We start from the raw sequence: 17698 nt of genomic DNA on the forward strand, positions 1-17698 counted from the left end.
AGAGAAACTGAATTTCACTAGCTGTTGCTAAAAACAGCTTTGTCTCTTATATGGCAGAAAATAAGATTGAACATTTTGATTAATAAGAGGTATTACGGGAATACTCCCACCTCTATTTCCCACCACTGCAACTTCTGTACAGCCAAGATCTACAGTTGTTAGTCTTGTAAAAGTACATTTGTAAATTTTCACAATTTTTTTCCCTATGACTTCAGATTACAAATACAAATTACAATACAAAATTGTTTATTCAGAATCAGGTTTGAAAAAACAGGGTTTCGATTGGGGTTTTCTTTTAAGTATAAGTAGATACTTGTGTTAGAAAACCCCGCTCTCCATTTACAATAATTTACATTATGAAATTATACAGCTAGGAAATACCATGCATATCTATTGACTTATTTTACAAGTAGGAACTGAAAATTGTGTGTGTGTGTGTGTGTGTGTGTGTGTGTGTGTGTGTGTGTGTGTGTGTGTGTGTGTGTGTGTGTGTGTGTGTGGTTTATCATTTGACAAAATGAAATTCTATAAAATTAATATACAGTCCAGTCCAGTTTAAAGTGTACCTCTTTCAGTCCAGTTTTCAGCTGCGCACGCGTAGACGCGGCTTTATTGCATTTGATTCCCAGAACGTTATTCCTTAGTTCATCATATGACACAACTGCGATGCGATGACGTTACGTAAATGTTATTTGAAATGGCATGACGAGAGAAAGGTGACGGTGTTTATAAAACACTCAACACACATCCCATCTTAAGTATTAAACAATGATATTATTGTTTATTATCTACATTTTATATGATTCATTACATAGTATTTCGTTTTGTAAGGTGGCTTTTGTATGGCAAATGCGATGACGTTTTATCAAAGTAATGTCCACCGTATAATAATTTTGGAATACCGTTTGTGTGTACGTATTTGTATGCTTATCAATGTAACTTGCCGGTTCTGTTTCAACAGTTGTATAGGTACAAAAAGGAAAATATGTACATAACTGTATTTTTAATGAGCAACTTTAGTCCATTTTTATCCACTCGTGGTTGAGTCACTTACTAATTATCTTAAATAGTGTTTTACCGATTTGGTTTAAAATTGGACTTTACCATCAACTAATAGCTAAACATTTATAAAGAAAGAACGATCGTTTGCTAGTTCGGGGATAGACGGATAGTAATTAATATTTCGTCATGAATTGGATAATATACAAACGAGGTCTATCGATTTTTATTGTTTGACCCATGGGGTTAATATTTTAACAGTAAAGTGGTAGAAGTGATATTATAAGCAGTGTAAATAGAATTTGGCAATATTGTGTAATTATAAGATCATGCGATAGAGAGAGAGAGAAAAGCAAAGAATACATGTGATTTCTTTTGTACGTTGCTATTCTTATACTAAACTCCCATCCAGAATAAAATTCTTAACTAGCGGCCGCCCGCGACTTCGTTCGCGTGGATCCCGTTTTACCCCCTTCATCTATCTTACGCGGTTTAGAATTTTTCATACAAATGTTTTTTCCCGCTAACTCCCGTTCCCGTGGGAATTTTGCAATATCCTGTTGTAACTAAGCTTTAAGTTTACTAAGGTACCTGCATGCCAAATTTTAAGCGTCTAACTTAAGCGGTTTAGATTTTTCATTCAAAAGGATTTTCCCGTTGGAATTTCGGGAATTCCTTTCTTAGTGCACCTCTACGGTACCTAAGCTACGTCCCTTCCAAATTTCAAGTGCCTACGTTTAGCCGTTTAGGCTGTGCGTTGATATGTCAGTGAGTCAGTTTCTCCTTTTATATACTAGATATATTTAGAAGATACTACGACTGTAACATTTACAACTGTACGTGTTTGCATTCTCATTAGTGACGCTTGTTTGAAACAACATTCGAGGGGTTATTAGCGCCTGGCATGCTAAAAAACGTGACAAATTGTATATGGCATTTAATTATCACTATTGCAATTTACTCGTATACCTACTTGTCTCAAGATGTGACGTCACAAAGTACACTTTTAAGCACGCATTGACATCACGGGCCTCTTTTATGAACTTTAGCACGCTTATCTCTTAAAATTTTCATTAGTTTCAAAAAGTGAAAAATACGTGTCGAGTATTTTTTGATAAGTTAACCGTGCTTTTTTACCCAGGAAACATAGTATGACAAATTTCCACGTGACTATCACAGCGCTAATTAATTAGGGTGTTACATTATTAAAGGACATTCGTGTAGCTAGGGGACATAATTGAAAATCGATAGCATTCGATATCGTTACGGCTTTTATCTTGTGGTTAACGTAACTGCTACTCGGCGTTTATTATTTAACTGCACATACATTATATTAAAGTGATCATACCAAACTGAAAAAAAAAAACCGACTCCAAAAAACCTACACTAAAACGTAGAAAAATAATTACTAATTACTTACTTATTTATTAGGACGAATTATTAATATTTATGTAGGTATACCATGATTGATACTTCTGGAGTCGGTGCCAAGATTATGAAACATGTAAAGTTTGCCGGCACCGACTCCAGAAGTATCAATCATGGTATACCTACATAAATATTAATAATTCGTCCTAATAAATAAGTAGGTAATAATTAGTAATTATTTTTCTACGTTTTAGTGTAGGTTTTTTGGAGTCGGTTTTATTTTTTTTTTATAAAATTTTACTTATTTCTTGCTTTTTAGTTAACTAATTATTACCTTGATGTTACCACTGAAGGTAGGCAGTACACTGAGACCAAAAAAAATTGGTTCATAATCGGCGGAGATATTGCGTATAAAAAAGTTCATCCCCTCCACCCTTGGGGGTTGTTTTTTTTTATTATTAAATTTAAATGGGACCACCCTTGAGGTATTACCTATACGCCGAAAAAAGATTTGTTCAAATCGGTTCATAATTGGCGGAGTTATCGCGTAACAAACATAGAAAAAAAAAACATACGGGTCGAATTGAGAACCTCCTCCTTTTTTGAAGTCGGTTGAAAAGGCAAGGCCATTGCTGTCTTGTCTTAGAAAATGGAAAATAATGCAAGTAATCTCATGCCAAACATCATTCTTGATAGACATAATTATGCCCGTTTTCATCATCAATTCCTAAATTTTAAGTGACCTATGAAAGCAAAATTCCTGTTATGTGTTACCATAGAGGTCACTTAAAAATTAGGGATTGATGGTGAAAACGGGCATTAGTTATTTATTTGTGTATAGACACAACTCGAGTCGTATTATACTGCTCTGAAGTCGTCTGTCAGATAGCCAAGATGTCATCTTTCTTTTATAATAATTATTATCTTGAATACTGTTTTTAATTATTATCGTGATAGATGGTTTTGTATTGCCGTTCGTAGAATCAAAAGTACAACATGCTGAATGAAGGGGCCTCCCCTTACCGTTCGGGGATTTCCCATTATATCGATTGGAGTTGTTTTTGTATATGTTAAGGGTGAACATTAAAATGTAAATGTCACACGTACGAAGTTACAGCAACGTAAGCTGTAAGAGTAGGCGCACACCGTTGATTTTTAGTTGGCCGATAGTTGTGCCCGATTTTAATTTGTATGACGAATCGGTCAAATCGAATCGGCCTAGTATGCGCTCTCCCTTACATGCCCATACTGATCAACTGCCCGACTAAACTATCGGCCGACGAAAAATCAACGGTGTGCGCCTTCTCTTACAATGTTGTGCCATTTGATTTTGCATTGCGAATAAACTTGTGTATACTGTTGTCCTTATTTGTTAAGTCTACAGTGTCACTGGCACATCATAAGTGTTCATAATCTTGCATTGTTACTGCTGTGGCGAATTTGTCGAATACTAATACATAATATAATAAATGCGAAAGTAACTCTGTCTGTCTGTCTGTGTCGCTTTCACGCCTAAACCACTGACCGATTTTGGTGAAATTTGGCATAGAGTCCCGGGAAAGAACAGAATAGTTTATATCCCGGTTTTTGAAACAGGAATGCGTGCGATAAAGTTTTTCTGTCGAAGCCGCGGGCGGAAAGCTAGTCTTACATAAAGTTAGTTTGACTATAATGCTTGACTATAGCACACTGCAAAACATGAAAATTCCACAATTTGTTGAGTCCACATTCCAGGAGCGAGGAGGATGTGACGATGAATGTGGTTTACGCAGACGGTAAAGACGTAGTCCAGTTCGATTCCTGAACTGGTCAATTTAGCAAATTGGTGTGCAGAGAACCGCCCCCGCCAGAAATCTGTATGATGCCGTCTCAGACAGGATAAACTTCGTTACTTCGAAGTTATGCTGATGCCAGTCGGGCAGGCTATCAACTGCTATGATTAAACGATCTTTTTAGCTAGATTACACGCTATTTTTATATGCTGTTTTTTATTTATCTTGTCGTGTTCACATCTTGCGATTGTGTTATCTATCTCCTTCGTTTGACCTTGACTGAGAAAAGAAACGATTTCAACTAAATGTTTATATTGCTAATGTTGATATATGCTTTATGTATGTATATCTTTGCGAATTTAATTGCATTGTTATGTCTCGCTGTGCTTTTGTTTACTTTTGGGAAGTGCGATATGCTAGTAGGGAAGAACCTGTTATAGAAATGTTGTATGTTGGATGTCCAACATTCGTGTGTTTTATGAGCTCTCAAAACGCAAATATTAACAAACTTCCAAGGTTATTTTGAAAGAGATTACAACGGATGGAGTGGGTTTAGGATGTGGATTATTTTAGCTGACGCAAAAAACTTGGTAATCAGCAATGACATTCGCAAAACTAAAGCTGTTAAACAAATTTTATGATCTCATAATAATATACAATTTGATACTTTAAGCCCAGGCGCAGACCACCGATTTTTAGTTGGCCGATAGTTGTGCCCGATTTTAATTTGTATGAAGAATCGGCCAAATCGAATCGGCGTAGTGTGCGCACTCCCATACATGCCCATACTGATCAACTGCCCGACTAAACTATCGGCCGACGAAAAATCGATGGTCTGCGCCTAGGCTAAGAGTATGCGCACACCGTTGATTTTTAGTTGGCCGATAGTTGTGCCCGATTTTGATTTGTATGAAGAATCGGCCAAATCGAATCGGCGTAGTGTGCGCACTCCCATACAAGCCCATACTGATCAACTGCCCGACTAAACTATCGGCCGACGAAAAGTCAACGGTGTGCGCCTACTCTAATACTAATTAATATTGCCATCTTATTGAAACCTATACGATTACGAATTAGCAACGACGTCATCATCATCCTAAATGCAATTGCATGATTGCATCGATACATAATAATCTACCGATTCATCAGTATCCATCGGCTCATGATATCATCGACACAAGTCTTAAACGTTTGTCTACGTCACATCATCACATGCCAGCATGAAGCCACTTTGCTCAATATTAGAGGGGTTTGGCTCCTAGGTACATAAACTGTTATTTTGTTGTACTTTTCATAAATCCAGCTAATAGGAACTTTCTTAAAACTTTACCTAGTTGCATCAGAAAAATCAGAACAGCATCAGCACGTTTATGTAATGCGTTCTAATTTTTATCTGACAGCAGCGAGCAAGTTATAAAAAACATTTTTTCAATATTGATTATTCATTTTTTTTTACTTTTGTAAAATCTATTAAAATAGAAAGCAAGAAGCTGAATTTATTCGTTGGGAAAAACAGTCTTTTGTTCGTCGGTTGATAAACAAAACTATGGAATTACTCATACTTATGACATCCCTGCGCACTGAATCACCCCAAGCTTTTGCGCCAACAATTCCAACGACGGTATATCAACCTAAACATTATCTTATTATATGGCTAATAATAATAAGACCTATTTTCAACAAAAAAATATTGTGCGTAACACATCATTCTGCGCTAAATAATATACAAGGCCATTCAGAAGAGTCGTACGTAAATATTTACTTAAATTTTCACAAACACGTTAATTTAGGAGCAGCAGAATTTTGTTTTGCGTGTGGCGTCAAATTTCAATTCTAATTATTCATAGAAGTGACTTACATATTCATAGTGAACTTTGAATTAAAGAGAACCTTTGGAAGTTTCATTGATGGAACTATGTAGTAAGAAAAAAAGAGCGTAACTAAAGTTTATACAAACGAGCAAATTCATTTTCACACTGTCATTTTTAATTCCTTTATCTCCCTTTAGTAAAAAATATTTTGGACGAAATCCATGTTATCCATAACAATTAGGACGGTATACAATGACATGATGACTATAATATTGAACTTTATAATTTGGGAACCTCAGCCGCCCATGGCAACAGTTTCACAATCGGTTGTAATAAAGGGAATTTTTACTCACTTGCAGTAAAAGTTGCAATTTACAGAAGTCACTTCAGACTGTATATTTTTGTTGCAAAATCGCCCATATTCATATAACATTACGAGTAATTAAATAAACGCACTCGCAGTGTTTTTGATCAGCGAAAAATTGCTTTGAGCAGTCGCGGGCGTTACATTTGCAAGGAGGTGCGCGGTGGAGAAGGCACACTATGCGCCTCGACATTGCGACTAGATACTTGTCGAAGATAACCCTAAGTCAAGTCGCGTGTTTCCACTCTTGGACAACTTGGCAAACTTGGCAACTCGGTAGCTGGTAGCGCGGAGTTCGCCAAGTTGACTTGGGCGCACTTGTCGAGTTCTTATCAACTATGTGCTCAAATTGACTTGGCTTGTCCAATTTCCCGCATAGTGTACCCGCACAATATCACTAGCTGACACTCGTGGGGCTTCGGATCAAGTGGGTAATAATGTCTTTTGTCCCATAACAAATAAAAACGGATTTTTTTCGGTGTAGCTGTACATTTTCCAATCGAAACTTCCAGCGTCCACAGCGTCCACAAACACACTCATTGCTAAGAACGTCGAGCATTCCCATTGAGGGTCATCTGGATCGTGATTTGTGACCCCGTAGGTGTAGACATCCATTCAATTACGCATTTAAATCGATATAGTTTCGAATGTAAAGATAAAAAGTTTACAGTCTCATCGATTATCGTTTAAATCGAGAATAACACTCGTGTTTGCGTTCCGGCGGTAATTTTGTTAATTGCGCCCATCAGAATTAGTGTTCTAATCGCAGGATAACAGGAGTCGATGGCACTTGAATTAATTATTTTAAAAGTACCTACTCCTACACAAATGAAAATGTTTCGCTAGAAACTAATGTAGATGGTCTTATTGACGTAAATCATAATTCAGAACGAATATTGTTTTTATATGACGAATACTTGCAATAAAAGAAAACAGTCGGGACTAATTTTATTATGGTTGTTTTACCGCAAAAATTGAGCTGTCTGGTTTTGTCAAAATAAATGAGTGATTAAATTTTTTCATCTTTTTTGGATCTGCCATTTAAAATTAACAATACTAGAGTGTTATGTCTCATAATGTTGTTATATTTCAGAGAAATTCAGCGAAACTTAATAAAAACCAAATAAAAAAGCTGACGATATTTAATCACATTACATTATTGGGGTCAATAAAGTCGGTATCATTGTAGGTCGCGAGTAATTTGCAAGTTTGCCTATTATTGCTAATAAAATGATTTCTTATCTAGTCTAGGTGACGAGACAACAAATTATAATTAATGTAGGTATTATCAATAAACGTCCATATCTCCCAATTACTAGGTGCATAATTTGGCCTGACATTTAACCTTAAAAGCCGGACATATCTTTTGCAATGTGCAATTAGTATGATAGTATCACACCTCATGAGTGAGCGCCATGAGTGACTATCATCTTCGAATCGTTAGTCCAATCCTGATACGCCCATTTGTGCTAGATTTTATTCTGTGGCTCGACGTGGCTCTTTCGACTGGCGCGGCAGCCACATAAAAAGGCTTACAAAAGCCGGACAGGCCGGACAAAAAGTTAAATATTTCCGGCTTTAGCCGGACACCGGGCAACCCTATGCTCATCCTAGCGGGATTCGAACTAGCAACCATAACTGACAGGCCGATCCATGAACCACCGGGTCAGGTGGCGAGCAGTTTTAACGACGCCTCGTTAATCAATTGTTATGTTAACAACGCATTCACTGCTGCGATTGGCTGATGAGCTGTTCACAAGATAGTCAACTGCGCAGCAATCGGATGTGATTAACTGCGCGTTCATCCTCGAAGTATTAATTCACTGAAAGTGGGGAAAAAACTTGGAATAATATCGTGAATAACTTTATATTACTAAAATTATAATTATAATAGTCTGGGGACGTATTTTAAAAACTCGAAATTCAAGTCGCTTTCGGTTAATTACATTGAGATATACCTACGCTAGTAATATTACCAATATTACTTCAATGGTTAATTCCGAGTTTATAAGATTGATTTTGTATTTAAATGACAATATCTGAATTTAAGTCTCTTGTGTTTGTTTAAATTGCATTTCTGTTTGTTCCACTAGTTCCAAAGCAAAATGGAGGGTTGTATGTATTTTAGATTCGATACGATTATATACGTACGTCATTATGCTAATGATTATTATTTTAAAATACAGGCTTTTAGAAAAATCTTCCACACTTCGCCTTTGCGCAGCTGCCTGCAGTGCATATCCGACCGATGAAACCTCGCAACTTACTTGATTATGTTATAAAAATGTTTGGCTTTAATTCTGGTGATAGTGCCAGTGAGAGCAGTTAACAAGTCACTGACCGAGCTAAGTGGCAGTTAGCTAAGTTCCGATTATCGTACATTGCACCGGGCAGGATTATGAGGATGTGCAACTGAATGCAACGACTATTGCATTGTTGCCAAATCAACGGCATGGAAGAGTAGTATTCATCCATTCATTCGCACAATACAAATTATCACAGATTGACATATTGTGTTGGATGCGCAGGCGCAGGCTACAATAGCTATTGGCTGTTATTGGCATCTAGCTGAAGTAGGAACTTTTCCACTCCAATTGGGACTAGGTAACATAAGCTTTGAAATCAACAGTCTAAGAATATACCGAGTGTTATTATATGAAGCAATAAACGTATTTTAAGTTCGAACTATTTTATTATTAGCTGACAACGACTGGGGGAAGCCTTTGTCCAGCTGTGGACGTCATCCGGCTGAAACGAACGAACGAACGAACAATGTTTATTATTTTCAATTATTATAATTGTATTATTTTACTTACTTTAGTTGTATGCTGTCTGCTTAATTTGAGTTGCATTCACGTTAATGACGTGTGGTTTTAATTATTTTTTATTATAATTTAATTGCTTGGTAACATCTTTGTAAGTAACGCGTTTATAATGAGCTAATAGCGAACTACATATTTCCTGATTTACTTTTTTATTGTTTTTAAATTAGATAATATTTCATTATTCTCTCTTGTGTATTAAATTATCAAGAATGTTACTTTCGCTTGTGTAACAAACAGTAATAATAGCATCAATATCATAAATATACTACATTGAGTATTAAATATACTACAGTTAAAAGTGCTGAACTGTAACATGTTGTTAAATGCATTTACAAAGAAAATGTTTTTTTTTTATTATTCATATTCATGAATTTTATTAGCTAAATGGCGCCGCACAGTGGTCCCGATTTAATAAAACATGGACATTGATGCTAGAGGCACGAAATTTTTTTTGATGGTTACTGCTATGATAACTAATAAGGCAAAAAAATATTACAATCCTACGACGTCTATTTCGTAGTAAAAAAAAATATATACATATTTTTTGTATGGAAGAAATTACGTTTCTGTCAATTTTTCGAAATTCTCTAACGATGTCAAAATGCCGATCACACATGTTATAAAACAAGTGATTCTGAGTATTTCATGCGAAGATACTTGTCACTTATCTCTGCGTACTTTTGAGTTATCGAGGGTTGAAAAATCGATTTTTTTATATTAAATATTTCCACGAAAAATTGCCAAAATTACAATATGGTGTATAAGGGACACCTTTGATGACACATAACAACGACTCGCACTCGCGCGCGCTCGTATGCATCAGCTTTTAATAAAATAAAATAAAAAATTAAGGGAAATACTTAATACAACGTTGTATGTATAGGTCCGCTGGCCGTCAAAAAGTAGCTTATACGAGAGGTTGCCCAATTTACAATATGTCCATCATTGATAACTCACACAAATATCGTCTCTCTCTGAAGGATAACAAGTTTTTTTTGTTTCCAGAAGCTCTTGATAGGATGGAAGCCCATAAATACTCTCTGAAGCGAGAATGAATCTCAAATTGCGATATTGCCATTTTGACAAATTACATGATGTAACTAGCGCTAACGTTTATCTTCAGGTAGACACAGTTTTAAGTTAAAAGATTGTCTACTATTTCACACTGTTCTTCGTTTTGGAACAGTTCTTTGATTATAGGTAGTCGCTAATTTCGTTTTGTTAGACTCTTTCAGTTTAGCACATAAAGCGTAAACTAATTCCTCCTCAGAATGATCTAAAAGTGTTAGAGAGCGCCTCTTCTTCTGCAGAAGAAGAATTTTGCATAAATCTTCAAAAGGTTTTTTATTTATACTAAAAGTCGATGGTTGCACATCTACTTCCGCAGTCTCATCAACTGGAGCGTCTTCCTCAGTATTAACGTTGTCTATGCGTTGTGTTAACTCGGTAAAAAACATTGTTTAAATCTATATTTTTACAATTCGGCCAGACAATTTCAGAGTCTAGCCAATGCGAATTCTGGTGCAAAAATGTCTTTTGGGCTCTGCTGGAAGCAGACCATATCTTCTTTGATATATTTCTTGTAAAATTACGACTTAATGATTTGATAATTACTCAAATCTTCGGAAGACAATTCAATGCCAATACGTTCGTCATTTTAGTCTGAAATGGTCTGGCCGAAATGTAAAAATATAGATTTAAAAAATGTTTTTTACCGAGTTAACACAACGCATAGACAACGTTAACACCGAGGAAGACGCTCCAGTTGATGAGACTGCGGAAGTAGATGTGCAACCATCGACTTCTGGTATAAATAAAAAACCTTTTGAAGATTTATGCAAAATTCTTCTTCTGCAGAAGAAGAGGCGCTCTCTAACACTTTTAGATCATTCTGAGGAGGAATTAGTTTACGCTTTATGTGCTAAACCGAAAGAGTCTAACAAAACGAAATTAGCGACTACCTATAATCAAAGAACTGTTCCAAAACGAAAAACAGTGTGAAATAGTAGACAATCTTTTAACTTAAAACTGTGTCTACCTGAAGATAAACGTTAGCGCTAGTTACATCATGTAATTTGTCAAAATGGCAATATCGCAATTTGAGATTCATTCTCACTTCAGAGAGTATTTATGAGCTTCCATCCTATCAAAAGCTTCTGGAAACAAAAAAAACTTGTTATCCTTCAGAGAGAGATGATATTTGTGTGAGTTATCAATGATGGACATATTGTAAATTGGGCAACCTCTCGTATAAGCTACTTTTTGACGGCCAGCGGACCTATACATACAATGTTGTATTAAGTATTTCCCTTAATTTTTTATTTTATTTTATTAAAAGCTGATGCATACGAGCGCGCGCGAGTGTGAGTCGTTGTTATGTGTCATCAAAGGTGTCCCTTTATACACCATATTGTAATTTTGGCAATTTTTCGTGGAAATATTTAATATAAAAAAATCGATTTTTCAACCCTCGATAACTCAAAAGTACGCAGAGATAAGTGACAAGTATCTTCGCATGAAATACTCAGAATCACTTGTTTTATAACATGTGTGATCGGCATTTTGACATCGTTTAAGAATTTCGAAAAATTTACAGATATGTAATTTCTTCCATACAAAAAATATCTACATATTTTTTTTTACTACGAAATAGACGTCGTAGGATTGTAATATTTTTTTGCCTTATTAGTTATCATAGCAGTAACCATCAAAAAAAAATTCGTGCTTCTAGCATCAATGTCCATGTTTTATTAAATCGGGACCACCGTGCGCCGGCGCGAATTCATACTACTGTATTATTATTTTTTATTACTTCAACATTAAAGTTAATAAATAAACGCACATCACATCGTTCCCATTAGTTTCGAAGTAAGGAACTACTTCCTATTTTACGAGATGTCAGAAAACCAATCTGTTTTACTCCGAGGCGAGCTGTAGGCGTTTAGAAGATCTAAGTACTTGTCATTTTGCGTTGTTGACCTTATATGCTTTTAAGCAGAAACTTAAAACGCTGTTTTTCGGCAAGCATTTTAGTAATATTTCATTCTTAAAATATGACCTATTATTTTATGCCGCGGGTAATACCGCAGCATCTTTATGTCGATACTGATATCGTTTGCGCTGTTGAATCACACCTTTCTCAAATGTTTACTATAGTTACTCGTAATTGAGATCTTTGGATGTCCTCACATAATATTATGTTGTTGTTTTCCAGCTCCCATCAACCACACGGCTACCGTAACGCAAGTGCCCATTCTGGGGGCCAACGGCACCGGCCAGCGGTGGACCAACGCGACCAACACGCCGAAGGTCAGCGATCCCATATCAGCTGATGACAGTAAGTAACTATTTTGTGTACGTAAAATGGCGCCTACGTCACGGTCGTGCTAACGCGGAGCTCGAAGCGAAACGTGGGATGAAACGACACGCATTTTTGTAGCAATGGAATCGTAAATTGCATACCGGTTTGCTCAATTCGCATAAAGTAGCTTATATTCTAAACTCATGAAGGAAATTACACCAGGAAAGCATTTGAACTGAATATTATTTTAATATTATAATCACGTCGATTTCATTATTTTTTCGTTGCAAAGTTCGAGTTTTTAATTATAAATGTATAAAAGCAGATTATAATAATTTGCTTTGCTTACCTTCGTGCCGAAATCGCGTCCACTTTATTTGCATAGTTAACATGTTTACGATTGAATCGGACATCAGAGGTCAAGAACCGTAATTCTGTCCTTGCTGGCATCACGATCAATTAAAAGTGTTATGCAGTAACCAACAGTCATGCAAGATAAGCATTATCTACGGCTCTATGCTAATATCCATTCTTATAAGATACACTACAAGAATGCGTGGTAAATTCAGTGAACTGCTCCTGAATCAAATGTACCTACTACTGCTTTTTCTATTTATTTATATTAACCGGCAGACAGTGGTGACTGAGTTTGTTGCGGCGCTTCTTCTCAGCACTTGCCAAATGTTGGTCTCGAAGCGCTGGTAGGGTAAAAAGATTATGAGACATGTAGAGGCTCCTTAAGAGCAAAATATTTGACGATTTGTGAGCACTATAATACAAATAAGGAAATTTTGACTTTGACTTTGAATGTTTAAAATATGAGTACCTACTCTGTCTGTCTATTACATTTTTGATGGATTTTGATTATTATAATATACATATAATAAACTTAATAAAACACTCCTCCGATCTCATATTTTATACCGATTAAGTTGTTGAGTTTTATACGAATTTTTTGCGAATAAAGTTAACAATAACAGATGTAACACGATCCGCTAATTGCTCGTTCACGTTGACACGAACAGAATATAAAAATGTAGTTTGTTGACAAAATAAACGTTTGTATGAAATGGCAGCAGTCATTATTATAAATTAATACAGTTTGTTCAGACATGAAGGCACGCAGAAAAAACATTCGTTTGCAGCTCGTTCTGCTTAAAATTGTATCTATTATATTACTAGCGGCCGCCCGCGACTTCGTACGCGTGGATCCCGTTTTACCCCCTTAGGGGTGCAGTTTCTAAAATCCTTTCTTAGCGGATGCCTACGTCATCTACCTGCCTGCATGCCAAATTTCAGCCCGATCCGTCCAGTGGTTTGGGCTGTGCGTTGATATATCACTATGTCAGTCAGTCACTTTTGTGTTATAGCGTAGTACTCTGTGGTTATAGTATATTTAGATATGTGCTACTTTACAACAAAAATTCATAATAAATGCTGTCGACTGTACTCACAACGATAAGCGTTTCTGATTTGCGTAAAATAAGCAAACTTTCACTATACCACTGTAATCATGCCGTGTCAAACATCGGAAAACATTAATTCAAATCCTCTACGCACTTTAGGTGTTGTTCATCATGAAATAAAGTCCCTTTTGGCTTGCTTGCGGCTAATGAAGGTAGCTCACTTATTTGCCTAGTTCATCATGATTGATTCGCGGAGTGTCACGCGCGCTTTGCTATGACACCAACAAAAACACTTCCTGATCTACACAGCTTCACAGATTTTTTTTTATCCACAACGAGGAAGCTCTTGGCCTGTATCTCACCTGATGGTAAGTGATGATCAGGCCGAAAGTGGAAGCGAGCTTCACCCGGAACCACGGAGGAACTGGCTATCTTACCTCTAACTGCCGGAACACAACAATGCTGTTAATATTGTTGTTATGGCGACAGACGTAGGTAAGATGGTGGTAGCTAGCAGGCGGACTTAGAACAAGCCCTACCACCAACCAAACCGAACACAAAAATCAGCCCTTTCTTCTGATTCTTCTGTCGTTCGTTAGTTTCAGCCAAATGACGTCCACTGCTGGACAAAGGCCTTCCAAGGATTTCCATAGCGACCGGTCTTGCGCTGTCCATATGCAGGTACTTCCCGCGACTTTCACCAGATCACCGGTACACCTAGTGGAAAGCTCACTACACACAGTTTCTTCTGTATTGTGTCCCCAAACAAATCCTGGTGTCAGACCATTGGGGCATTGACTTCCTAAGTACATGCAACTGTTTTTATGATACTGCCTAATGTCGAGTAGTGTGTAGGTGGTTATATTTATAACGGTTTTATTACAACCCTCCCAAGCATGAAATTATTCCTTCCTAATCCAGGTTGTCAAAACAATGCCAAGGTTTGACCCTGGCATTGTTTTGAGATTATTACCTGAGCATCTTTTCATTAGAATTCCAATATTTGAATTACCAACTCCAAATATGACCTGTAACAAACAATATTTATTGACGTACATAACAGAATATTATAAAACATTTGAAGTGAAATTTATTTTTTCAATAATAAATTAAGTCGTGTACGTAATTATTTTCAGTCGTATTTCATAATTCCGCATTAATTGGCAAGTCTGTTGTTGTATTTTCGAATAAAATTGATCTAGGAAATAATTATAACGCCTGTAACACACAGCCGCGAAACAATGACAGCGAAACGATTTCAATTGAAATCTTCGCGTTAGGCCCAGAACAGACGGTGAAACGCAATTGCAACGAAACTGCAACTTCTAGTTACTTTTGAGTTGCATCTAAGTTTCTGTCATAGATTCCGTTGAGAGACCACACATGACGCGACCGTTTGCGTTTCACCGTGTGTCCTGGGCCTTACACACAGGCTGATTGCTCGTTAATAGGGATTCTTTATATAAAAAACAAAACCCTCCTTCTTGCGCAGACGGGTAAAAATCAACGAAACCTTCCATTCTCAATACAACACTTATATAACCAGCAAAGTCAAGTTCGTTTTTCACGGTTTATAGTAATAATGCGAAGCGTATCCAACTGTTATATGGTCGGCTCGTAATCCCGATGGCTAATTATACGCTCGTTAATGACGCATGAGTTCGAACCGACTGTTAGCGATTGCGTGTGTAATGTGACATTTTGAGCAGAGCATTTACGCTCCTACTCGTAAAACTTAAACACTTGGTTAGATATATTAAAGTCGTATAACTTTTGTTTAACTGTAGCTTGATTAACCGATCTTTAGTTTGATAGCACAAATCGGGTTTTACCCGTGGTCCCCCCAACATGTCCCCCTGGTGGGTCCACGGGTATTTTTTTTTACCCGTTGTCCCACCGTTCTGAAAAGTGTTTGCCAGTGGGTCTACGGGTAATTTATTTTAACCATGGTCCCACCGCACTAAGTGGCAAACATTGCATGTCACCTATGTCTAGGATATGAGTGACTTTAACCCACATGTGTGATGTGAAGATAGTATAAAGATATTATGGTGCCGTACCTACCTATAATTATTTTTTTATATTAATTATAGATTTTTTTTAAATATTATAGATACCTAGGCTAGGTGACAAGCAATGTTTGCCACTTAGTGCGGTGGGACCATGGTTAAAATAAATTTCCCGTAGACCCACTGGAAAACACTGTTCAGAACGGTGGGACAACGGGTAAAAAAAATTACCCGTGGACCCACCAGGGGGACATGTTGGGGGGACCACGGGTAAAAGCCGGCACAAACGGGTAGTTTGATTCCTCAGTTGTGGCCATAGTAAACTAGAGATTTGATCAGAGCGTTGTCTAAGGGCTAAAGGATTTATAAGGCGTGTAATTTTTAAATACTAATTCGTGTGATTATGCTTTCTCAGATGGATTTCTACTTATCTACTAATATCTTTTTTCAGATATCAATACTGACGCCTTTGAGACACCGGAGCAGATCAACAGCCAGTTCCATTTAGGAAATTTGACTTATGTAAGTTTTTTATAGACTCATAATTAAAAAAATACCTACAAATACCTTCCTTATTTTAGGTATAAGTAAATTTTGAACTTCGAAATTCCATATAAGACAAATTAATATGGGATTCACGAGAGTCCAGTTGTCGGATGGGATCACACTACGATCCTGTAATCAGCGGTCCGACATCGATACCATTGGGCTTTTTTCATTTTTACAACTCCAGCCATTGTAATTAATGTAACGAGATTCATTTCAAGATACAATAATAGTGACTGTATACGACAATAGTGACTGAGTTTCTTGCGCTGCTTCTTCTCAGCACTGGCCCATTTATTGTCCTGAAGCAGTGGTAGGGTTGATACTGGGACGTGTAAAAGTGCTTTTTTAAAGCCTATTTACAGAAATAAATGAGTTTTATGAGTTTTTATTATTATTATACGGCCCGAATCTTCATTTAGAAAGAAGATAAATAAATACATCAGGGTTCTTACGGCCTCGAAACTAGGAACATTTTAGACCAAACTAATGAGCTCCAACAAAATGTCTCGGACTTCTTTTAAAACCGTATTTTTGCCATCAGAATGAAGACCACGACTTCTACAACAGCTCGTTCATCAGCAACCAGACGTACTTCGCAGAACACTGGACCAACATCACCGGTTCCAAGTCCGACGTACACCAAATGCTCAGCAACTCCCACCGCAGAGCTACGGTAAGATAGCTATAGTCTGGTCCGGGAGCACGTAGAATTGTGTCCAATGACCCCAAGCTACCCACCCTTATCGCTCGCGCGTAATTATATTACTGTCGCGACTGTGCGACGGGCGCCCGCAGTGAGTGTGCGAGCGCGACAGCAACATAATTACGCGCGAGCGATAAGGATGGGTAGCTTAGGGTCATTGGACAAAATTCTACGTGCTCCCGGACCAGACTATAGACTCAAACACAGTTAAATGTACTGCTATAGATCGTTTCATCCACGAAGACGCGCCCCACCAATTTTTGGTCAAGGGAAGCGCGGAGTGTGTGGAGTTTGATCCGAGCAATACGAGCGTCATTATTGTAGTGTGCGTGTGCACTCATGGATGATTTAGCGTGTACCGATAACACTCAAACATTAGCGGATGAATAGTGGGGCGCGTCTTCGTGGATAAAACGATCAATATAATACGCACAGAATATGTGCACTCGCATTTCTAAGCCTTGGTAAAACTCATTAATACGCGAAACTAGGCAAGCTACAGGTTTACTGGTATTACCGAAGAGGTATACTGTTCTACTAGACGTTCTTCGCCAAATATTGGGCCAATATCATCCACTTCAATTCCAACTC

The 17698-nt window shown here is 37.2% G+C and overlaps 1 protein-coding gene across 1 annotated transcript in view; it reads left to right on the forward strand.

Moving 5' to 3' along the window:
• The window catches only part of LOC114359708 (uncharacterized), a gene marked incomplete at its 3' end in the record, with an annotated part of 53027 nt that extends 35950 nt beyond the window's left edge, over positions 1-17077 (forward strand). Inside the window, exons 3-5 of the mRNA XM_028314191.1 lie at positions 12354-12476; positions 16307-16377; positions 16946-17077. Of these exons, the coding sequence (XP_028169992.1) occupies positions 12354-12476; positions 16307-16377; positions 16946-17077 (326 nt within the window). The remainder of the gene's footprint in view (positions 1-12353; positions 12477-16306; positions 16378-16945) is intronic.
• Between the last annotated feature and the right edge of the window lie 621 nt (positions 17078-17698).

This window comes from Ostrinia furnacalis, unplaced genomic scaffold, assembly GCF_004193835.3.
Source record: "Ostrinia furnacalis isolate ACB-3 unplaced genomic scaffold, ASM419383v2 OfSCF4624, whole genome shotgun sequence".
Lineage (NCBI taxonomy): Eukaryota > Metazoa > Arthropoda > Insecta > Lepidoptera > Crambidae > Ostrinia > Ostrinia furnacalis.